The following is a 23,572-nucleotide window of genomic DNA, read 5'->3' on the forward strand; positions in this document are numbered from 1 at the left end:
TGGGAGGGGGGTTAATACTTCCTTCTTAGTGTAAGTGTGGAGGCTCATGGGAAAAAATAACTGAACACTTGTAACTGTCACATCGTCTGTTTGGATCAGAAAAGAAAAATAATTATTTACATTATAATTATTCTCAGCCTTACTGAAGCGCTGTCATCATTCTAAGTCCAGACACTTGGTCCAGACTGTGGAACAGCTGTGAAGTGCTGCATTTGTGGACCTCAGGAAACCAGCAGGTGACGGGTTAAAAGGTCTGAGACGTCGCTCAGAGCCAGTTCTGTCCTGGCCTTAAAATATTTAAATATTTAACAAAATCTTAAAACTAGAGCCAGTGCAAAGATGCTAAAACTGGTGTGTTAAAAATCCTGGCAGCTGCATTTGCACTAACTGAAGTTTACCAGGAGCTCTGTGATCCAAGTTACTTTGTAATTTCAGGATTAGATACAGTTTAATACAACTGATTGCTGTCAGTAAAACAGTTGTGACGGTTCAAGCACAGATAAAAAAAAAACTCTCAAAAATGCTCAAAATGGACATGGATGTCATAAATCCTCTGTTTTGTGGTTACTTGTCTTTGCGCGCATGAAAAACATTTCCACAAACACACCAGCGAGCCTGAGGTTTGATATAGCCTTGAGGTTCTGCAGAATCAGCTGCAGTGTGCACAACATGAGGCTCAGCGCTGGTGTTAGCAGCCAAGAACTCCCCTGGAACTGTTTCGTTTGAGAACAAGTGCCCCCTTATGGTGCTGAGAGTGTGGAGCCGAGGTCCACGATGACAGTTCCCAGCACCGTGTGATGAGGTGAAGCAGCATGTGGACAGATACACAGGAAACCCTAACCCATGTAGTCGTGTGCTTTGGTTGTAGTCATGTCTGCTCTAGAAGCTGGGGGCAGATTTATCCTGTTTCAGTTTCAGTAAAAGGTTGGAACCCAACCACCTGTAATTTGCAAGACATGCACTGATTCGTATCTGCAGCTTTTTCTAAGGCAGCTACAGTGACTCTCCCTGCCCAGAGGCGGTTATAGTCCATATACCTGCATATACGCACCACTACACCCCTGCTTCACACTGGAATCAACATTAAACCGACAGACGCTGTGTGAGCTGCAGCAACTTCTCTCCTTCAGAGAAACCAGGATGCTGCTGCTGATTTCTGACTTTACTGAGAACAGACCAGTGACTCTGACATGGATTAGAAATTGGCTCAGATTGAACACAAAGTAAAAGCAAACACAGTCATGGAACTTGGGTTTTATTGAGCTCAGCTGACGACAGAAATGGGTCCATTTTTGCCATAGACGTGCAACATGAAATCCTGTAGAAATAACTCAGCATTTATCCAACTTCATGCACTGAAAGTAGCTTCATACAGAAACGACAATTTAAAAGCTGTAAAGCATTTCTGAGTGGACAGTCTGGAAGGTTCTGGAAGGAGAAAAGCCCTCCAGATCCAGGGCTGATACAAAACTACAAATGAAAACCAAGCTAATGAAGCAACATGTGCAAAAATCTGATGTTTGCATTGAACGTCACAGAAAAACGTGTCTGATTCCTGCAAGTGATGTTTAAGGTGGACATTCATCTGAATCCTGTCTGTTTAGTCCGTTCTGACCTGGTCAGGACCAGTTCGGCCCAGTCATGTAGTATCCGGCTGGGTCGGACAGCATACACTCGTTCTGTTGCCTGGCGCTGCGGTTCTTGGCGTCAATGAGGAGCAGAGGAGACTGGGAGTAATGGCCGATGATTTCACTCACTGATGGAAAAGACTGGACACACACAGAAACCAGTTAGTGCAAATACCACACTGTGTATGTGAAGTCTGACAGCTGCAGGAACTTAGGTGTTCCCCACAGTCTGGTCCCTACTGGTACCCAGATCCAGGCCCTGGTGTCTCTCAGCTATACTACCTCACCCCCACAGGACTCTCTGCTATCTACAGCCCTTCAGTTGTTGCTACTCTACCCTGTGTTGGCAAAGTCCGCTCCGTCAATGAGCCCCCCTGCCACCTGGCCAAGGTCAGAAGAAGCCAGTAGTGGTTTCCAACAGCAGCCAGGGAGGAGTCTCTGCAGCTCAAAGTGGGAACCAGTGGCTGCCAGAGCCAAGAGGCGGCGTTCTTTAGCACAGAGAGAGTGGGACAAAGAAAGACCAACAACCAGGGTTAACATGGCTTTGGCTTTTTCACATGGAGAGACTTCAAAGCAGCCAAAGGACTCACACTGGATCCACATGGGGCCTTCTTCCTTCTGGATGTGTTAGCATCTAAAGCTAACCTGTTGGTTTGGTAGCATTAGCCACCTAGCATGGTCCTGATTGGACCTTTGGATTGAATGGATTTGATGTGAATTTGGGAGGAACTGGAGCTTTGGGTAACGTTAGTGCTTTGGGTCACATTAGCAGGAACCAGAGCGTCTACTGGACTGACACATTTACTCCTTAGTCAGCTAACGCTAGCTTTGGACTGGACACTTTGTCCTAACCAGGCACCCGTAGTTCACGTTGTAGCTTCAGGGAACAGGACGCGATGGGAGGGGCAAAGAGCAGGAAGGAGGGGCTTAAGGTGGGAGTTAGTTTGGGTCATTAGACCCTTTAGAGGCTGGAAAGAAAACATGAGGCAGAGCAGCTTTAAGTAAAAGAATGTGAGTATACTCAGGTCAGGAAAAGTTACTAGAGTATAAAAGTAAATCTGGAGTCAATCCAGAAAAATGCTTCCTAACAGTCTTGTACAGGACTGCAAGTAACTTATTTTTGTTATGTTTTGTTAATTTGCTGATTATTACCTCCTGGGATTTGAGTCCAGTTCCCAGCTGGAACTGCTGGTTCTGCTGTCTGATCTGTATATTGTAGACCTTGCCCTGGTAGTAGACCATCAGGGTGTAGGGCTGATTTGCCAGCTGCCGGGTGCTGTCCCTCACCAGGTACGCCCCATCCTCCACAGGTAGACAAAGAGAGACTGATAAAGAACTGTTTTTCCATTATAGAAACTGGATGCTTATTCAGTCAGAGGAAAGGAAGAGTTTGTGTGTTCTGGATCAAAATAAAATGTTTTAGTGTGGTGTTGAGACTAACTGAAACCAGGTGCAGCAGCGTTTGAAAACAGAGCTGTGACTAATAATCATCATCATTACTGTGTGTGTGTGTGTGTTACCTTATTGACTCGTTTCAGACATCCTTCTGCTTGACCTCTGGTCACTTTACCCATATACCAGACTGGATCCAGCCCCTGCACACACACACAATATGTTCATGTAAAAGCTGCAAAGATTAAGGCTGAGTCCACGTCCCAGGCCCGAGTCTTCCCATCAGATCTGCTGTTTGTGTGTTGGTTCCTTCCCATCCATGTCTGTAAGGGACATGTGTCTGGCTCCGGTGTGAACACCCTGAGCTCCTAAACTGCCACCATAGACAGACTGAACTGAAATGTTTTTTGATGTGGATGTGTGTTACCTCTTTGGATGGTGTAGCTATCGTGGGTGGGGGAGGACGAAATGACGGCTGTCTGTTGTCGGCTCCACTGAAGCTTCCTCTGCGCTCGGCCATCGCTGCACAAACACAATCAGTATCACTGAGAGCAGAATCTCTACCACTGAATATTCATCAGCAACATGTTCAGAAGTTCATTCCAAGAAACACATCAGGAACATTTTACGTTTAAAATAAACAGATTCATTTATAGGTTTATAGAGTAAATTATTTCATATATAAATGCAAAACAACTCACATTTAACACATTTTAGACCTGTAAAAACTAGACATAACATATTCACAATGTATTGTATATTTTTATTAAACCAATTTTCACGGGCATGTACTTGAGTATCTCCAATTTCTACTTCACTACATTTCAGAGTAAAATATTGCGCTTCTTACTGCATTTATTAAGTGTACATACATGTTTGCTAAATGCATAATAATAATAAAGTTTAATGAAATAATTTTACAGCAATCAAAAATTGAAGCCTATTTTCCTTGAAGTCAACTTTAATGTTGCAGTGTTCTTACCAGTTTGCAGTTTGTGAGGCAGAGAGCCTGCAGAGGGGATGCTGGGAGGCAGACTACTCAAAAACAAACACAAGAATGTGTCAGAAATACATCATGCGAAGATGTTACATGTCAAAATATTTCTAAAACAGCCACTCAGCATAGTTTTTATTAAACAAACAGGAGGAAAATGTGCATTTGTTAAAAGTATTTTTTGTACTTAAGTGGACCCACATCTGAACCCTGTGGTACTCCAGACATTCACCATGCATGTAAATAAGAATTTTCCAACTACTTTTTCATACCTATCTGCGTGGCGTGAAGGTGGCCCAGGGACTCCAGGACGAGGGGGCAGGCCTTTATTGTGGAGGGGGAATGTGTTGTGTTTAGGCGCTGGTAAAGAGAAGCATTATTTTAAAAACAAAATAATTTCCAGGCCTTTTTAAATGCAGAGTATGATAAGTTTGGACTGGGGGCGTCACAGGAGTTTAGACAAGTTTAACTCAGGAGTCCAGGAAAGATGCAGGACATTCACCTCAATTATCACGTCAGCTCAACAGCTGTCCTAATCACAGTAATAATATATAATGTAATTACATGCCTCTGTTCATTTTCATGTGGATATATACATATAGATTTGCATATAAAAAATATCTAAACATACAGAAACCGTGATAAATGTGATATTTGACATTTAAAATTAAATATACATTTAAAAATAAGACAAATCTCACCTTCATCCTGTGGTTGCTGAGGAGAGAGACAAGAAAAAAGAGTTCAAACTTATTTTTGACAAATGGATCATTATAATAAACAGTAGGAACTTCATAGTTTAAGTACATTTATGTAATAAAAACTAAATGTGAAGCTGGAATACAATATAAAATCTATGTTCACATTCACTTACCTCTCTTCTTCCATCAAACCTATTGAATCAAACCACATACAAAAATCAGGTTATTACCAAATAACTTCATTAAGCTGTTTTATGATGAAGAGTGAACATTTTAATAAACTGGAAACATAATTAAGACCACACTAACACAATGAATGTGAATTTAATGTAATATAGCTGAGAGACACCACAACCTGGCTCTGGTTACCTGCAGGCACCAGACGGTGTATGGAATATCTTAGTTAATGTACCTTTGTATTTGTGGGGTTTGTCTCTACAATACTGTAAGGTCTGACATTACCTTGTAAAGTGGCTTGGGATGTTTTTGGTGTTGGTATATTTATTAAATTGGATTAATGAAGTGGCGGGATGAAAAGCTGTGTGTGTTTTACAGCTTTAATAACTGAACGAGTTACGTGCTGACCTGTTGGGAGAAGGCCGGGCCGAAGAGCTGCTCCTGCTGAGGGAGGAGGATGGAGGAAGAGCTGGAGGTTTGGACCAGCTGGGAGGATCCAGGACGTCCGGCTGAGGTCTGAACACACAATGTACAAAACACAAAATTGATCATTTATAAAAAGGTTTTTCTGAAAAAAAGTGAGCGGGGTGTTCAGTCAATCAGAAGTTAGAAGGTACCAATTCAGTTTTTTTTTTCCAGTCTTCCCCCAGTCCACCCTCATCTGAAATGGTATCCTCCAGTTTCTAAGTGCCTGAACACCCCTGATCCATGTAATGAACAGTGGGAAGAGCAGGAATAGTTGGAGCAAAAACAGGGCATTTGTCCAGGAGGACTGGATCTGTCCACTTCTGTTATAAACCATGTTAACATAAAGATTGACAGGTGACAGGCTTTGTGCAAGGTTCACCAAATTAAATTCATGACATTTGATATCAAAGAAAATAACATTTATCTATTTTCATGTTTATCCTTCTCAAACGATGAAAAAGCAACTGGGACAATAAAATACACATTTATTAGTGAATATACATACTTGTTTATCAACATGTTTATCAAAATTTGGTGACATGTTTTCTAAAATCTTCATTAAGTTGTGTGTGTACTTACTTCCAAGGTTGTGTGGGTGGCTATAAGGAACAGATAAAAACAACAAAGATCAAAAGTTAAGAAGATTAAATATCATGTTTATTAAAGATTTTGTCATGATTTAATGACAATGAAGTTCCCCAAGGTTCTGTTCTGGGCCCCTTTTCTGGGTCGACATTTCCACTGTGGTGAAATATCAATTCAAATACCTGAATATTAATTCAAATACCCTCTCACCCTGTTTGCTGTAGTTAAATAAAGCCAATATAAAGACACACTCACCCTGTCAACTGTGTTGCGGTGAGATCCTGTGAAAATAACAGTTTTCAGAGAAGCACATTAAAATTGAGATATTATTTTATATTTTTGTTTGTTACATTATCAGGTGTTTTTTGTTGTATAAATTATTCAAATAATAATTCTGAAAACAAAATATATGTAAAATAAAATTTTTATGTTTTCTTTTGTTTTTAATAGTAGGTGTTGAGCCACTAGAGGGTGCTATAAGCTTTTTTATACATTAAAATTAAACATGAACTGAAAACTGAGTTATCAGAGGATCCTTGAACACACAAGAAGTCTTAATTACAAAAGCTGTTTTCTACATGGAAAAACATAAATCTTATTTCTTTGTGGATATTTTTTATAGATAAGCGAAACCAAAGGACAGAACTCCAAAGTTGGTTTTTGGAAAGAGAGGAAAATAAACTTTATTTTATGAAATAAAGAGCCCCAAGGCGGCCCTGGGTTTAGTGTTACCTCCGATGGGGGGTAGGCTGGATCCTGGATCTCTGCCTGGTTTGTTGCCACGAAAGATCTGTGGTGGCTCTGGAGTAACTGAACACATCAAATCAACAGTGAACCGGACAACTAGTGAACACAGCATCCAAACTCAATCATCATTGTTCAATAGCTCAGTCACATATTTCAGGCCTAATCAATGACCAGAGAAGTATTGAGGAACCTGTTTCTCATTTGTTTATTTGTGGTCAAATTAAAAGTAGCTGCAACCATGAGTTCACTCGTCAAACCAGAGACTGATCTGCAAATGTTTTTATAACTGCAGCCTGAATAAACTGTGATCAGCTCGTGCAGTTAACCCATGGATTAACTAAGATCTGCAGCCTCTTTTTCCTCTGATTGTTTCAGTGATTTCAACTCAAAAAAGATCAATATTTTCTGGTTGCAGTTTCTCAAATATACAGATTTGCCTGGTCTTTCTCATATGTAATAGCAAATCAAATATGTTTCAGTTTTAGGCTTGAACAAAAGACAGTTTAAGGATGATAATTTGGGTTCTGGGAATTTACCAATGAGAAGTCTTGGAGGATTAATCCAATAATAATAACAATAATTCTAATTATCAGATGCAGCTCTAATTAAAAACTGTGATACTGAAGGAAACTTAAAAACAACAGCATTCTCCAGAACCAGGAGTTAAGCCGCCACCTCCCCTTGTGATGTTCTGTCTAAATGGACTTTCTGGGCCCTGGTACTGTTGGTTTTCAGGGTGTCTGTTAAGATGCTACAGGTTACTTACATTTCCCTGCTGGTCGTCCACCAAAGTGTGGCGATGGGTCTCTCCTGGAAGGCATCTCCCCTGACTACAAACACACATGCAAGCATGAAACTCTGCATGCTGCTAACTTGAGGTGGAAACGAGTCAGTTTAAATACACAGTCTGAGTAAAAATTAGTTCAGGTCCGACTCACCATCCGTGAAGACGGAGTGGGCAGGGTGGAGACTTGGGGACGGGGACACAGGGTGGGAGGGTGTCCTCTGGGAGGCGCCTGTTTATCTGCACACACATGGGTTGTGTTATTGTTTACACTTTGGGTCAGACCCAGAAACAGGTGTTTGAAAGGATTCATGTGACAATCTGGTTTGAGTCTTTGTTTTCTAAATACAACATTTAAGGGGCCCAGAATCTCTTGTGGCACCCCAGCTGATATCTAATTTTCTTAATGTGGGCACCTATGTAATCGCCATCTCCAATTGGCAGGGTGGGGCACAGCTTGTGAGTAAGGTCCTCCGGCGGTTCAGAGGGAGGTGGCTCGTAATCATTACCATCCACATCGTCATTCGGGGACTCATAGTCTCCCCCGCTGCCCTCGTCATCCCCACTGCACGGACTCTCATAGTCGTCCTCAAACTCGTCCTGATAAGGTGAAGCAAAGACAGAGAAAGGATTGAAAGACTCAACGGGATCAAAGGCAGGGAGCCCCAACACTGCAGCCAGTCTTCATGCTGGCACCTGGTTTCCATTTAGTTTTTGGTCCTGATTTCAAAGTGGGACTGTGGAAGTACAAACCCAGAATGGGGAATCCATGGTTGACCCTGCATTATGTGGCACTAGAGAATAGTATTGAAGTCAAGCCCCTAGAAAAGATGCTTTGAAGGACTTTTGGCCTTGTGGCTAAACCATGTTACTACATCTTTAGAGTTCCTCAAGTTGTGCACACTGACCCAGAAAAAACTTTTCCCAGTGAGAACCAATTGAAAAGGAGCAGCTCAAAAATGGTAATTACATTTTTCTGAGCGCCACAAACATGTGAACTTACTTTTTTAATCAGAATTTGATCCATTGGCTTCAAAATCACTTGGAAAGTCTAGCCTAAAACTGTAGGATATTTTGATGCTCTCTGGGCCTAAACACACAGAAACATGCAGAATTTTTTGTGCACCACTGAGCAACGTTCATAGGACTAAACGTGGTGACATCTGGTATCCTGTTCTCTTTGATATATCCACAATGTTTGCAGCTCATCAGTAGGTACAGGCCCAGCCCTGCTTAGCTTCAGGCACTCGCAGACCCAAACATGCAGATACAAACAATTACAAAATAAATAGCCTTGTTGGTTTGTCTTAATGAATGTGCAGATGTCAGTTAGAGAAAACAGGCAGAAATACTGATCCGCTGGCAGTAGTTATTATTGTCTGGACAGTACCTGACATTATCTGTGCAAATAAAACACCAGAGCTCTTAACCTGCGACTGAATGAAAGGAGAACCGACGACTCTCAGACTTACAAACTCGTCTTCATCCCAGCCCTGAGCATCATGGGTGGTGTCTAATGGGAAGAAAGCAGTAAATAACAAATCAGTAGAAGTAAATAAAAATAACAGACACTCGAAGAAAGCAAAATGAAAAGGCCAAGAAATAAACATACAGCACCAATGTTAAAAACTAATTCTACAAAACTGTTGAAAGTGTAGTACATGTACATTTACTATGACTCTTACACTAGAGTAGTATATGATCAAGTTATGATACTTTATGATAGTTATGATACTGTTTCATTGTACTTTTACAGAAAGTTTAATAAATAGAATATAAAACATAAGTGTCATAATAAAATATAACATAGTAAAGAACAATATTCATGTTTTATTGACCCAACTAGAGAAGCTTCATAATGAATCAATGAAAGTAAAATATGGAAAATACGACTTTATTCAGCCTGTAAAACCTAATAACAGCTAATGGTAGCTAACAGCTAATGCTTGCTAATGCTAACGGTTGTCTGCAGATATCAGGCTGAAGTCAACACAAAAAGAGCAGAGGAACCAGTTTCTAAACATCAACTAACCATTAAAGTGATGTCAGTCCATGTGTCACTGTGTGGTACAGTTTATTTTTACAATATGCAGATGACACCCTTGTAGTGATGCAGGGTTTTTTATAACTGTTTTGCAGACGTAGGCCAGAATATTTGGCTGTGTCACGTTTGAATGATTTTGCATCTGTTAAGGGGGAAAAAACTTTTATAAATTAAAAAAACAACTGTGACCATGGCCCCCGCTGATGGGATCAAATTATTCTGAGCCTAAACAACCTGGTTCTACTGCCTCTGGCAAAGTCGCATGAGGTCAGCTAAACTCATTTCTTTGTTAAAATATGAAAGATCACCACCTACCTGGTTCATGATATTTTGGTGTCGTTCTGTGGGGGGAAAACAAAGAGACAGAACATTTGAAATCACATCTGGTGGGTTTAAAATTATATGTGTTCAAGAACTGGTCTGATGGACCTACTTTTTAGAGAACAGGCCTCCTCTCTTCTCCTCCTTCTTGCTGATTTCAGTACTGATCTTAGAGATTATCCTGAGGAGAAATTACAAGTTAAATTAAACCCAACACATCATAGAAATAGTTCTCTGGTGATTCCTCTTGGGTGTAAATATTTGAGGCTCTAAATGGAGAAAGCCACTTTTCAACTCGTACAAGTAGTTCAAAATCGGCTTGATCAATTCCAATACAAGAAAAATCAATCAGCAATAGAGCTTCAGCTGATCACGTGTCAGTTTTCATTTTATAGATTTTTAGCTCCACCTGTGACTGCATGAGAAAGTCTTAAATGGATTAAAATAAAGAGAAATAACACTGAACCACCCCACATCCTTTAACCTCAGTCTATCTCAGCCCTGATTGGATATTGAATGTACAGATGTGGAATCAGAGACTGCTGTGGTTGGTGTTACAGTAATGTTAGTCAGAACTCACGGAGCGTGGAGTTTGGGGAACTTCTGGAGGTCGTTTTCACTCAAATTCTGCAAAAACAGAAACAAGAAATATGAGGACACGATGTTGTGCAGCATGAGGTCACACCAGGACATTTTACACTCTCACCAAGGCTACGGGTGCAGACCAAGCTCCTTTCTTTCCCTCCTCGTTTCCTTCACTACATCCTACTGTCCTTCTCCACCTCCTCGTTTCCTTCATTACATCCTACTGTCCGTCTCCACCTCCTCGTTTCCTTCATTACATCCTAGTGTCCTCCCCCACCTCCTCATTTCCTTCATTGCATCCTACTGTCCTTCTCCACCTCCTCGTTTCCTTCATTGCATCCTACTGTCCTTCTCCACCTCCTTGTTTCCTTCATTACATCCTACTGTCCGTCTCCACCTCCTCGTTTCCTTCATTACATCCTACTGTCCTTCTCCACCTCCTCGTTTCCTTCATTACATCCTACTGTCCTTCTCCACCTCCTCGTTTCCTTAATTACATCATACTGTCCGTCCCCACCTCCTCGTTTCCTTCATTACATCCTACTGTCCTTCTCCACCTCCTCGTTTCCTTCATTACATCCTACTGCCCTTCTTAGGACTTAAGTCTAAACATTATTCTTAAATCTAAATGTAATTTCAAATGTAAACTGTTTAAATTGGTTTAAATTGGGTTTAAACTCACCACAAATCTGGAGCCGCTGATACCGTTCTTCAGCACAGTTTTATCGCAGCCGGACAGCTTCATCTGTGAACACAGTTAATTCAGATTTAACTCTGACATTTTACTGTATCTGTTTTCTATGTTGGCGCAAAAACAATGTTTATTTCCATAAATGCAATCATTGACTTTTGACATGGTAGAAAAACAAAAGCTTTAAAATGTTTTTCATATAATTTGTTATGAGTTTACTATCACACACTCAAATAACACAGACAATCAATAATCCAAATGTTATTTTTAATATTTTAACAAATGAAAGTCATTCACCTCAATTATGTTTTTTCACAGACTGATGGTGTGTTTCAAGTCTGTCAGGTGAGGACGTTTTTTTTCCTTTTATTGACGTATGTATTGGTATTTGACACCGTACAGGCCTGTATGTAAATGTTGTGTGTTCTACTTATGGTTCACTGAAATTCCTGCCCATGCATAAAAATGTAAAATCAGAGACAGTATTTTTCCACTGAGTCAACTATAGAATCTACAGCAGCTTATACACTTAATTAGCTGTTAGGACAACAGTCTGTGGTCTTGTTTTTGTGTTTGTAGTTTTGTCATTTCAAATCATGGTTTTGGTCCAGGGATTCTCCAGTAATCTATCCATGATGTTAATAAATCAGCCACCTATCACTTGATGTCTCTGGCAGGGGGGCAGCCAAGGGGGGCCAGACAGGCTGACCAGCACTCTGACCCCACCGCTCAAAATAAAAGTTCATGATGTTGATCTAAATTACGATGACATGTTTTTCTTGTTTCTGCTGCCCTCACATGGACGGAAACAGAATTTTTGGAGGGTTAACTCAGAGATTTGAGACATTATCATTTTTAAAGTTTCAGTGAAATGACGTCTGCGACCAGAAAGAAAGTCTCACCCTCTTCAGGTAGTCTGCCAGCTGCTGTGGGCTCCACCCCGACACCTCAGACCTGGATGGCACTCGGTCCGAGCTCATCCTGCGTCCTCCTTGACTGTCAAAGACACAACGTCCGTCCTGCTGCCGTCACACCCCACACAACTTTCCCTCTAACAGGAATAGGCCACCATCTGACGACCACTACGAGGTGATTCCTAACTTTTCACCTTCACAGGTACGTCAGGTCTTTGAGAGTTTTGATTTTCCCAGTTCTGCTGCTCGTCCACAGTTCGACCAACTCGCAGGCCTCAGTCTTCGCCACTGCTTCCTGCGAAGTGTGAAACTTTTCTTAAAGTCTCACCAAAGGTAACTGCCAACTGTCTTCAGAAAGTTTTGCTTCCTCAAAAACAGGACTCACGTCTTCCTAGATCTCTGAGCAGCTCTTCAAGTAAAGAAACCAAAGGAAAGAAAATGAAGAGTAGGCAGACATGTCACCATGGACCCAAAATGGCTTCCTTCTTTCTTTCTCTCTCTCTTCTGCAGTTTCTGTCTCTCTATCTCTTTGACTCTTTCCTCCCCCTCTCTCTTTTCCTCCCTCTCTCTCTCACAGAGGAAGTGACTGTGCATGGGGGGGGTGAAGGTAGCATCCTCCTCCTCCCCACCCCCCTCCCTGTCTGACCACAGAGCGGAACTGACATTGCTGTTGCTGCACCCACTTGCTGCAGCTCAGTCTCAGAGGAAAAAGCTGTTTTAATGCAAAAAAGATGTTTTCTGGCTGCAGCTTCTCACATGTGAAGATTTGCTGTTCGTCTTCATCATAACATCAGTTAATGAAACAGGTTTTGGGCTCTAACAATCCAGGCAGGTTACATGTGTCAATTTGGGCTTTAGGTAGTTTTGGAAAATTAATCAAAAATAATTCTAATCATCGGTTGCAGCCCAAATTAAAATGAGCAGAATTAACTGAGAGCAGCTGCTGTTTGCAGTGAACCCATGGATGCACAGACAACTGTCCCTGGATCACTGTGATCCTGAAGGAATCTAAAAAACAGCAGGATTCTCAATGAAGTTCTGCAGCCTCTGTTTCCTCTAATTTCTCAGTGGATTTGTGAAGTTTTATTGTGGAAGAATATGGGAGAAATGAAGTCCTAAGGATGTGGGGTCACATTGAATCATACCAGTGTGTTTCATATCTCACTGAGTTAGGACCAGTTTTCACTCTTCACCCCCCCCCCCTTCAGCTGAACGACAGAGGAGCCTGGTTGGAGCTGCACTAAAACTTGAACTTTCCAGACGTTAATGCACTTTTTGCATTTTGTGGTTTCATGTGTCAGCTTCTTCTTAGCACTTATTTTAGCTCCTTTTAAAAGCGTCATAGGAAAACCCCTTATGTCCTTCCTCTGCCAGTTATGGTGGGTGCTTCTGAAAATCACATCATCTCAGGCATAACAGCATGTTCATCACTGAGCTCCAGAGACGGTGGTGCAGAGGAGGCAGCTCTCAGGTGGAAGTTATAGGCCAGACTTCATCCTGGTGACTCACAAACATGTACATTGGTGGGAGGGGTGCATTCTGGGAATGCACATATAAACATAAATGCTGACAGTGCAAATAAAATGATGTCAGTTCTGTTTCCCACAGCATCTTAAATAACCCATTATCTGTCTAGACCTAAACTAATTACTGCTCCATAGTTTCATTTTTGATGCTCTTCATTCAGATAAAATCATCAAGCACTGTGGTTTTTGAAACTGTTTAGAGTAGTTTGTAGAGAGTTTGGTTCCTTAGTTTAACACAGATGACAATGATGCATATGTTAATTTAACACTAACCATAATGACCATAATGTAATGTAGGTGTACATGTTTCTCTCTGGCATTCAAGAAGTTAGTGAACACCATGGAGACCCAGAATACCCTGGAGAGGTTTCATCTGGCCAGGGAACAACTCGGGGAACATCAGGACGAGCTGGAAATGTTTGAGTATCTTTGCATTTGCGTCTTTTGTGGATTTTTTTTGCCTTAACAGATTTTCTGATTCGGGGGTCCTTAATAGGGGAAAATGAAAATGGGCGGATGGTTTGTGCTGCTGTTGAAACTGAGATCTGTTTCTGTTATTTTGTCCAATAGCTGAAACATTTTAGTTGTGTGAAAGAATTTTGTGACCTATATTCAACAATATTAGGTTTTCCAGGTGTCAAACCAAACTGTGATCAGGAGATTAGCGCTGCAGTTTGGTTGGTGTCTTCAGTCTGGTCATTAATCAGCAAAGTGTTGACAGAAGAAAAACAAACTTCCTCTTTGTCTTCCTGTTCATCAAACTTGGTCTCATGCTGCTGCACAGAAAAAAAAAACAAAAAAAACACAAGAGCAACTAAAACCCTCCTCGCCACCCAAATATCCCCTGCCACTTCCCCGTTTCTAGAACCACTGGTATCTTACTTATCAGAAGCACATGAACAAGCCTCAGTGCTGAATTCCAGTGAACTCTTGATACTGTGACACAGGGTGACAAGCTTTCCTGTCTGAGCACGAGGCCTGAACACATCGATGGAAGCAGCTCAAACTGAAAACGTGGAGGTTTATATTCATCTTTTAGTTCTGGGTTTTTATCTGATAAAGTCCAAGTCTCTGTAGCGTTAAACTGTTCACGGTTCCAGTTTTTCTCAGTATCGTCAACCAACTAAAAACCTTGGCCCTGATCCTGAAGAGTCCTTTGATATTATCTGCTCAAACCGAGTCAGATACTTATATTCACCTAAACATTGATTTATTGATTACAGCTGTAGACACTAAATCTAACAGCAAATGGTCCTGATTGAAAACCATTCCGATTATTGATCTGCTCTGAATGAAAGCCTAACAAAAAAAACCAAAGACCCACTACAGAAAAGACATTTCACTCTGATGGAGGTGTTGAAACTTCAGAAACATTCAGAGCACATATCAGTGTTAGGGTGGAGGATCTTCTCTCACAGATGATCTCTGGCTGAGAAACCAGAAAAGTTTTATGTTCTGTCATCAAGTTACTGAATTAACAGGTGTATCTGTGTTTTTACCGCTTGTTTTGGTTTCGACTTCCACGCGTCCCTTTAATTATGCTGCCACCTGCTGGTACAAAAACTGAAGGCAACGAAAGAACCGATCGACTTGATTTTTTGTGGTGTGTTCACTGACACCAATAACGTTGCAGCAGGTGATAATTAGAAAATAAATTACAGACAAAAAAAAAAAAACTTTATTAAAATCAAATCCACCCCAACATACAATCCCGATACAACAGACAAACCCACGCATGTGGAAAATAAAAGTAACTACTGTGGCTTCAAGCTTCTTTCCTGATTTTCGGTATAACTCGGCTCTTGATACGTGAAGTACATCGAGTCTTCGTCTCCCTTTAGACAACAGGTTTGTCAAAGTCTGTTTTCACTAATTAAAATGACATTTTTAATAATATTTGTGTCCAAACTTCAACATTTCTTTCTGTGTGGAGAAATGATGAAACACTCAAACAGCTGACAGTGTTTCTAATGACAAAAAAAAAAAGAAAAGAAAAAGCAATACTTTTAACCACATGACCTTAAACCAGTCAGTTAACACCCTAAAGGAAACATCTGCAGTTTTTTGGTCTCATTTTTATCCTCCTGTCCGTCGTCTCTCTCCGTTCTGACAGCTTTCCACTCAGCTGGGTCACATCATGAGTATCTTCCCTTGTGTCTCTGACAAGAAGCTTCTGAGTTAAATGTCATCAGAACAAACAGAGCGATGAGTAGAACTACCAAAATAAGAGCCTGAACCAGGATGATCAATGGGACTGTGGAGTAATGAGCGCAGCCTAGGGCAGAACTCTTCTGTCCTGGGTTTAGAGTCTGGTTCTGGTGTCAAACGCCACCTGACTGATGGTGGGGTGGGGTGGAGCAAAACCCAGTTTCCTGTCCTGGTGAGAGGTGGTCGTCAGCGTGGAGTCAGTGCATCAGTGACTCTTCTTAGATGAGCCAAAGCCTGAGAAGCCCATCACCGCTGCCATCTCGTCGTCCTCCTCGAAGTCCACGTCCTCCTCCGCCCGGCGCTTCCTCTCCTTCTGCTTCTCCTTCTTGTAGGCCTTCGCCTTCTCCTCCTGACAACACACCCACACACATTGTGCTAAAAGTTATGACCTCTGAATACGACTCTGTCACATCTCTGTTGATATAACAGAAGCGTGTTTTTTCCTGACATTCCTCGAACGTCTCCCTCCTCACCTCCTCCCGCAGCTCCTTCATGCGCTCCTCAAAGTCGTATTCCTTCTGTTTCTCCTCCAGCTTCTTCTTGTTCACCTCGAAGCGTTTCTTCACCTGGTCCAGAGACGAGCGCTCCACCCGCATCGACATGCCCAGGTTCCTCTGGTCTGCACACGCAGAGACAAACAAACAAAAACAGACAAACCCACTGAGTCACAGCGTCTACGCAGCGATTCACCCTCAGTCGCTCTGCTGATGTGAACTCACGTTTCTTGCCGTTGATGTGATCCAGAAAATTGATGGAGTCTTTCACCACACAGTCGCAGACGTTACAGTAATAACTGAAGGAGAAGACGACAGCCAATCAGAGCATGACAATCTGCCATGAACGGCGTCTGACAGCAGCTACATATTTAAAACACGTTTTAGCATTTTCTGACATTCTCTACGTCAAACGACTGAGAATGTTTCAGGCTGGTCTGGTTCACGTGTCAGTATCAGGGCGGGAAGCACGAAACGGTGTTTGCAGGTGTGACAATAAAACCCTTCCTACCCGCCCATCTCAGCCTGAGGAGTGGTCTTAGTGATGACAATGGTCTTCCCCAGCTTGGACTCCAGGTCCACCTTATAGTCTCTGTGACGCAGGAGGTCCCGCTTGACTGGTGGAGCCGTTTTGCCTGAGACAAACAGGATAATAATTCATGGTTATTACTGTTGTGATCAATGATGACCCCAGACTGGGAGGTCTCCCCAAACAAGACGCTCTACAGTGTCTTTTAATCCTCTCACCATCTCGCCGCTCTCGGTCTCGCTCCTCAGCCAGGCGTTTCTGAGCGAGGTTTTCATACTCGTCTTTGTCCCACTTCCGGCGGAAATCATTCTTACTGGACTGGAGGACCATACAAAAACCAGAGAAGAAACAAAGTCTCAGTTGTCCATGAAAAACAGAAAAGTCCAAATAAATAAATAAATAAAACAAAACAGCAAGAAAAGTGTAAAAGCGACGTTAAACCTTTGCTATTGTTTTTTTTTCTTTATGTAGTTTCATCCGTGAAGGTTTATTTTGACAGAACAAAGTTTATTTTCTGATGTTTTGTGTTTGTTTGTTATTTGAATAAACAAAGTTTATACCGATAAATTGATCATCAGACAGAGCTGCTACTTTATTTCTGCCGATCGACTAATCGATTAGTCGCTGCAGCTCAGAAAAGACTGCAGTCTGTGTTAGCAACCGAGCTGACGTTAGCTGCACCGAGCCCCTAAAACTGATCCTGAACCTTTCACCGGACTCGGTCTGGTCCGTCAGCAGCTCGGATTAACGGACACGCACAGACTGAACGGAAAGTGACCGAACAACCCGGTGATTTTATGTTTTTACACAAAATACAAAGCACGAACTTACCCCACTACCAGACGCCATCTTGTTTACCTAGTGACGGAATACGACTGTCGCAAATAGCTTTTTCCTTTCTTCATCTATGACTGTCGCAAAAAGCTCCTTCTTCTTCTTCTTCTCCTCCTCAAACTGGTGAGAAGCTGCACAGCGCCCCCCCCCCCAACAACCGTAAAAACTAAAAACATGTAAAAAAACAAAACAAGTAGAAACAGGTGGTAAAAAAACAAAGTGACCGCAAATTGTCTCATTATCCGTCCATGGCTGAATGTATCAATAAAAAAATAAGTAAATGAATAATGAACTTTTTATTATTATATTATTGTATTAATGTACTTTAGTAAACAAGTCGCAGTTCACTTATTTTATTTTTCACCACTGCTTTGACTTTCTTTCAAACGCAGTTACTTTGTCTTATTTCACCAACGATCCGTGTACTACTTCCAGGCTGGACCCTTATCACGTAATCCTCACGCCATCGTCTGCCCAGGTGAGTCCGGAGGCGTCAGCAGCAGCCGGCCCCGCCCCCCTCAGGTGCGTCTCATTAAAAAGCTGTGAAAGCGGAATGATGGCGTCTGTCCGTCTGAAGTAAAGGCGCCGAGCTTCAACTGGAAAAATGTCATCGAGTGGCGCGGAAACGGCAGGTCAGAGCCCGCTGCGATCCTCCAGGTATGCACCCACGGACACGGTTCATTTCGAGTAGCACGCACACAGGTGATAATTAGCTTACCTGCAATTAGGCCCGTGCAAATCCGGTGATTGTCGCATTTTACACGTTTTCTCAGTTAAATGTGTCTAAGATGAAATTCCAGCACAAAGGAGAGTCACACTGAAAATTAAAATAAACAGCCTCATGTGTTTTTGACTCCAAAGCTTAATGTGCTTTTTAATTCCTTAATAACTTTAATGCAAAAGAGACAAATGGCAGGTTTCAGCCTCTCACATGAGGAGTTGCTGCTTTTCTTCATATCTGACAAAAGAGTTTTAGTTTTGAAACACCCAGGCAGTTTAAGCTCATACTGGGAGTTGGAAGTTGAAATATTAACCAGTAAACAAAGAAATGTCACTGAAGAAACAGACCAGGTTGGCCTGGCTGGTCAATAATCCATCCAACAGTCTGCCTGCCACAGCTTTGACTGTGCTTTACCTTCTGTGCAGTGCGACCAGACTGGAGCCTGCTCAGAAATGAGGACCTCTGTGTTTTGAGACTTATCGGACGTAAAGTTGATGGCGTTTGTTTCCTCAGCTTCTGTTCCAGCCCTTGGTCGTGTGTCTGTGTGAAGGGATGGTCGGCCGCCATGTGGAACGGCCTCCCCGACCCGCTGCCGGCTGCTGCCTCCTCCCCTGGACACTCTGCCCCTGAGCCCTGGCTCCTCCCCGGCTGCAGCTCCGTGTACGACAGCCTGGTCAGGTGAGACGGTGCACCTGGTGACGTTTCTGTTAAACTGGAAGTGGAGACATGACAGCAGCAGTTAAAGAGATTGGCTGCAACAGGCTCTGGAGGGTTCAGGGTAAGAGGCCCGAGAACTGGTCTGGACAGGAGGATGTATTTGTGGGGGGGCCTGAAAAATGACCACACCTCCTCCAGATACAAATCCAGTCTGAGCAGTTTATCACACATGAAGAAAGTTAAAAACCAGACCTGAGATTCAGTTTTCACTGTCACATGGGACTGAAAATAAATGTTTTCCTAGTGAATGGATGTTTGTTCTGACTCTGGTCTTTCTCCTCTGCACAGTAACGCCTCTCCGAGCCCGTCTCCTCCTCCAGCGAGCGGCCTGCGAGGACGAGAGAGAGCTGCCGGCAACAAACCTCGCAGGTTCAACAGAAGGTTTTTTTTAATATATTTTCACTGAGAGCTGGAGGCTTTCAAACTGGTTCTGTAAGATGCTAAAACTTATAACGCTCCCTGCGTCATTTATATTTTAACATTCTCTCGCCTGTTTCACAGATCACACACACTATTCCAATTTACTGTCAACCCAGACTGGGGCCAATCATGCTCAGATCCCATTCATAATCTCATTACTAGTTTGTGTGCCCCCCTTTAGTTCTTTACATGTCACATCTCTGTGCAGCCTTTCTCTAAACCTGCAATACAACCTGTAACTACATGTAGACGCTCTGAGTCTCTGTCGTGCTTTAGGCCGTCCATCCTGGAGCGTTGTATCCTCAAAGTGTCAACCAGCAGCGTGGCTGTGGGGACTGACGACCTGGACAAGAGGTGAGTCGACCATAAAAAAACTTGTGTGTTTAAACAGAATCAGGAACGGAGCGGTTAATTTTACAGGACAGAAGGACTAACGGTGTATTTTCACCTGCAGGGTCCCTCTTGGTCGCTGCTACCCCCGCCTCCCAGACCCGGCCAACACCGAGACCAACGCTGCCGTTCTGAAGCGGCGGCAGAAACAGATCCAGTACGGCAAGAACACCTGCGGCTACCAGAACTACCTGAAGCAAGTCCCCAAGTGAGAAAAGACATGTAGCTGATACTGAAGTTTGTGCCCACAGCTCGACACTGTCAAACGCAGTGATGGCACAGGTCCCGATTTATTCACACCTGAACATGCAGACTTGAAATGCACTGAGGCTCCATGAGACCCCGATGACAGACAACCCACCTGGCAGACTGACCTACTGGACAACTGACTCCTCAGCCGGATGGTTGACATACCTTCCTGGCTACCTGCTGACAAACCGAAGGAACAACCTACCAATTTAAAAAAAAAAAAAAAAAAAAAAGTGTTTTTCATGCATCTAAATAACAGAATTATTTGGGGGGGAAAGTAATTAACTGATCTTTAAACTCTCCGACCCTTCAGACACCTCAGGGACCCTAAGCTCCACCCATCTACTCCTAACAAGTACAGGAAGTACAGCCGACGCTCCTGGGACATGCAGGTGCGTCTGTGGAGGCGAGCACTGCACCTGTGGGACCCTCCGACTGACAACGAGCCAGACGCCGCTGACCCCCAGGACCCAGTGGAGCAACTGTAGGTGAAACCAGACATTTTTAGTGATGAGTCTCATTTGAGCCACAACTGTTGTTCTGATTTCTTCAAACTCTGATGGATGTTTTTCAGTATTTTTGGTTGGTTAATACTCAACCATTAGTCCAAAATCTGGTGATTTTTCACTTGTGATAAAAAGTTTGTTCAGCCTTCTGCCTCGCCAAAATAAGACTTTAGTCTGCTTCCAGCTTTTAAAACTTACAGTACATCTTTCTGCTGATTAGTTTGATTTGTTTCCTCTGAGGGGGTCTTTAGATGCTTCAGGAGCGATCACTGCAGGTTCAGGTCAACGTGGACTCCTGGTGATTAGGTCGGAATCTTTCTCGTGGTTTTTGCAGGCAGAGTCAGCTGGCGAAGATGACCTCTGACCTGTGCGAGGACGGAGCAGAGAAGCAGAGAGAGAAGGAGACTCCAGCAGCCTCTAAAGCCTCCTTTGTGTCTGCTCTGTCGGCCCGGACGCCGCTGGAGCTGCCTGGACCCTGGACCGTCCCAGGCTCACCGGTAATGGCACTGATCAGCAACAGAGAGCCAGGGTCACGTTGCCATGTCAGGTCTGGCCTACGTTCCAGTAACCGACTCAATCTCTTTTAGCGTTTGATTGATCATTGCCTGGTTCTGCTGGAGGTTTTTTATTCCGTTTAAGGGAGCTTTTCCTCTCCACTGTCACCAAGTGCTTGCTCATAAGGGATTTGTTGGGTTTATTTAAGTGCCTTGAGATGATTTGTGTTGTGATTAGTCACTATACAAATAAAATTGAATTGAATCAGGCTCTGGAAAAAAGGAAACAGGTCCCTGAGGTTTGCGTTTGATACTCTGGGACCAGTCGGCTCCACTTCAGCAGTCTGAGAAACTGAAAAAACACGTCCTCGTTTGCTCAGACCAGTGGAGGCGATCAAGCTCAGGCCACAAGGGGGAGACACTGACCAGCTGAAGCTCAGGATGTTTCCATTACCAGATAATTTGTGGTGGTGTCTGTGTCCGACACCATGAGGCTAAATATGTGTTTATTTATTGATGTATTCAGTCTAAAGCACCAGTGTTGCTGAAGGGATTTTCACAGTAAAATGTTTAATCAGGTTGATTGATTATTAAATAGGTGTTAACCAAATATTTGATCAATTTGTTTTGTGTCTGGCAGGAGGCTGAGATGGGCCAAGGACCTGTTCGCTCTCCTCCTGGCCTGAACTACTCTTTCAGGAGTCAGCCGGCCACCGACAACGTGCCGGACTGGCTGCACCTCCTGCTGGAGGCCGACCATCCCCAAGGTGAGACCGCAAGTATTTCATACAGAGTTTAACTACTGATGGAGGTCAACTGCCATGAGACCTTTTAAAGGATAAACTTTTCTACTTTAAGACACTATTTCTGTATCAGGGTGTGACCTCCCCCCTGTGGTTTGCTGTTTTGATGGTGCTCTGTGGCATCTCCATGTGTAGTTTTCATCTCTGGTTTTGTTTCCTTGTAGATTTCGGCTCTGATGACCAGCAGGTTCCTGTGTTTTCCGACCAGCTCTTGTGGAATCCGTACTGACCGCTGCCGGCTCGCCACCCGCCCCCAAACAAACGAGGTTCGTCATCGACTCCACAGCTCCAGTCGTCAAGTAAACTCTAACGTTGCCTCCGTCCGAACCTCACGATGTGTTGACCCTGAATGTGTCAAATGTTTGTGTGTGGTTTCTCGTCCAGTACGTCTCGTCTTTTTAAGATCATTGAAGATTGACTATAATGACAGCAGGGATGTGACTGGTCCCTGATCTGACTTACATCCACACTGTGATCTCCTCTCGGAGGTGGAGGGAGGCTTGAAGAGAGGAACCACCTCCCTCTTCTTCAGCCCTGGGAGTGTTGAGATTTCCCGGCTGCTCTTGAACGTGTCCTCAGCTCAGACGGCTGAACACTGACCTGGGCATGGTGGAACAGTTTGCACTTGGTTTTTATGTTAAGCTGCTTTAGACGGAGCACTTCTCACATGCATCTTGTTTTAGTTTTAGGAGTCCTGCACTGATGGGAAAGCTGCTATCTTTTTTTTTCTTTTCTACTTAGTCACTTATTTTTGTGTATTAATGTTTTTTGTTGTCACTCTATCGCCTGCTGTGTTTATTCCACCTTCACGCTCCTTCATGCTCAGTCGGGATCCAGTTCCTCCTCCTCCTCCTCCATACGGCCGTGTTTTTTCTAAAAAACAAAAGCCTTCATAAGGAGGTGAAGAGGCTGTCGCTTTGTGTTGTGAGTTTTCTTTTACTTTTGTGTTTCTGAAGTTGTCACTTTGTGCTTTTTGGATATTGAGAGCAAAACTTAAAGATGTGATTAATAAAGATGTAAATAAAGTATTAAACTCACACACTGGCCTGGTTTCTTCTGCACAACCTAAAGAAAAATATGGTCAGTCCCTTTTTGACCATCCCAACATTCAGCATGACCTCAGTCCTCTTCAGTCGGGGGTATGAGTTTTTATTTTGGGAGTTTGGTGGATTTATGACATTGGTCATTTATTTTGTCATTTGGTTACTTTGCCTCTTGGCAGGAAATAATTGCTCTGTGACTATCAAACAAGAAATGTTGGAACAACAGTCACTTTGGTTCAGTGATGCATCATGTTTAGAGTAAAGACAAACGATTAGGGGCTGGTGTAGGTCTGTGGAGGGTGGAGGTGGTCCTCCCTCGGTCCACATGGTGCCTCATCAGTTCTGAGCTGAGGGGAATAGTCTGTTTCTGGGTGTTTGATGTTCCAAAAAGAGAAAATAAATGTGTGAGCACAGCGCAGACCCGCTGCTGTAAACAAGCTCCTGTGCTCGGGCTGCAAACTACATCTCCCATCATCCTTGAGCGTTTCTGGAATGATTCTCTCGCTCGCCGGATTAGATGAATTTATGTTAAAGTTATTTTTAATAGCTTCGTGTTGGACGGACTGGGATGTGATAGGAATCCTGTAAATGGGAATAAAGGGCAGGT

The 23,572-nt window shown here is 43.0% G+C and overlaps 3 protein-coding genes across 4 annotated transcripts; 1 reads left to right on the forward strand and 2 right to left on the reverse strand.

Annotated features, from left to right (window-relative positions):
• Positions 1-1,238: 1,238 nt before the first annotated feature.
• lcp2a (lymphocyte cytosolic protein 2a) lies at positions 1,239-12,598 on the reverse strand. 2 transcript variants are annotated; one of them, XM_026329024.2, is made up of 21 exons: positions 12,020-12,598; positions 11,109-11,171; positions 10,422-10,468; positions 9,954-10,022; positions 9,836-9,861; positions 8,949-8,989; positions 7,986-8,076; positions 7,631-7,716; positions 7,459-7,522; positions 6,678-6,755; positions 6,201-6,226; positions 5,940-5,959; positions 5,301-5,408; positions 4,889-4,907; positions 4,716-4,731; positions 4,287-4,374; positions 4,003-4,055; positions 3,448-3,542; positions 3,149-3,223; positions 2,781-2,930; positions 1,239-1,769 (listed from the first exon to the last, which is right to left on the reverse strand). In XM_026329024.2, exons 1-21 carry the CDS (start codon positions 12,095-12,097, stop codon positions 1,620-1,622), a joined length of 1,443 nt encoding a protein of 480 aa, XP_026184809.1. In that variant the 5' UTR covers positions 12,098-12,598; the 3' UTR covers positions 1,239-1,619. The 2 variants fall into 2 exon arrangements, with proteins under 2 accessions (XP_026184809.1, XP_026184808.1); XM_026329023.2 differs by having other exon boundaries at positions 7,893-8,076; positions 12,020-12,596.
• A 2,614-nt stretch (positions 12,599-15,212) lies between these two features.
• zmat2 (zinc finger, matrin-type 2) lies at positions 15,213-17,683 on the reverse strand. The gene is made up of 6 exons (XM_026328237.1): positions 17,620-17,683; positions 17,007-17,106; positions 16,771-16,894; positions 16,485-16,558; positions 16,239-16,384; positions 15,213-16,114 (listed from the first exon to the last, which is right to left on the reverse strand). Exons 1-6 carry the CDS (start codon positions 17,635-17,637, stop codon positions 15,971-15,973), a joined length of 606 nt encoding a protein of 201 aa, XP_026184022.1. The 5' UTR covers positions 17,638-17,683; the 3' UTR covers positions 15,213-15,970.
• A 470-nt stretch (positions 17,684-18,153) lies between these two features.
• Positions 18,154-22,863, forward strand: slbp2 (stem-loop binding protein 2). Its single transcript, XM_026328235.1, has 9 exons — positions 18,154-18,279; positions 18,857-19,021; positions 19,349-19,429; positions 19,757-19,834; positions 19,935-20,078; positions 20,433-20,603; positions 20,960-21,122; positions 21,760-21,886; positions 22,087-22,863. Exons 1-9 carry the CDS (start codon positions 18,227-18,229, stop codon positions 22,149-22,151), a joined length of 1,047 nt encoding a protein of 348 aa, XP_026184020.1. The 5' UTR covers positions 18,154-18,226; the 3' UTR covers positions 22,152-22,863.
• The last annotated feature ends 709 nt before the right edge of the window (positions 22,864-23,572 follow it).

This window comes from Mastacembelus armatus, chromosome 14 (assembly GCF_900324485.2).
Source record: "Mastacembelus armatus chromosome 14, fMasArm1.2, whole genome shotgun sequence".
Taxonomy (NCBI): domain Eukaryota; kingdom Metazoa; phylum Chordata; class Actinopteri; order Synbranchiformes; family Mastacembelidae; genus Mastacembelus; species Mastacembelus armatus.

Bases quoted from the DNA above. Each gene is read 5' to 3' on its own strand.
- lcp2a (XM_026329023.2), bottom strand. From the start codon at position 12,097: ATGAGCTCGGACCGAGTGCCATCCAGGTCTGAGGTGTCGGGGTGGAGC. The intron at 4,056-4,286 runs GTATGAAAAAGT...GTTTTTGAGTAG, and splicing joins CCTTCACGCCACGCAGATAG to TCTGCCTCCCAGCATCCCCT. The intron at 2,931-3,148 runs GTAACACACACA...CTACCTGTGGAG, and splicing joins GTCTGAAACGAGTCAATAAG to GATGGGGCGTACCTGGTGAG.
- zmat2 (XM_026328237.1), bottom strand. The intron at 16,559-16,770 runs GTAGGAAGGGTT...CTTCTCCTTCAG, and splicing joins CCTCAGGCTGAGATGGGCGG to TTATTACTGTAACGTCTGCG. The intron at 16,115-16,238 runs GTGAGGAGGGAG...GTGTGTTGTCAG, and splicing joins TGAAGGAGCTGCGGGAGGAG to GAGGAGAAGGCGAAGGCCTA.
- slbp2 (XM_026328235.1), top strand. From the start codon at position 18,227: ATGTCATCGAGTGGCGCGGAAACGGCAGGTCAGAGCCCGCTGCGATCC. The intron at 19,430-19,756 runs GTTCAACAGAAG...GTCGTGCTTTAG, and splicing joins GCCGGCAACAAACCTCGCAG to GCCGTCCATCCTGGAGCGTT. The intron at 19,835-19,934 runs GTGAGTCGACCA...TTTCACCTGCAG, and splicing joins ACTGACGACCTGGACAAGAG to GGTCCCTCTTGGTCGCTGCT.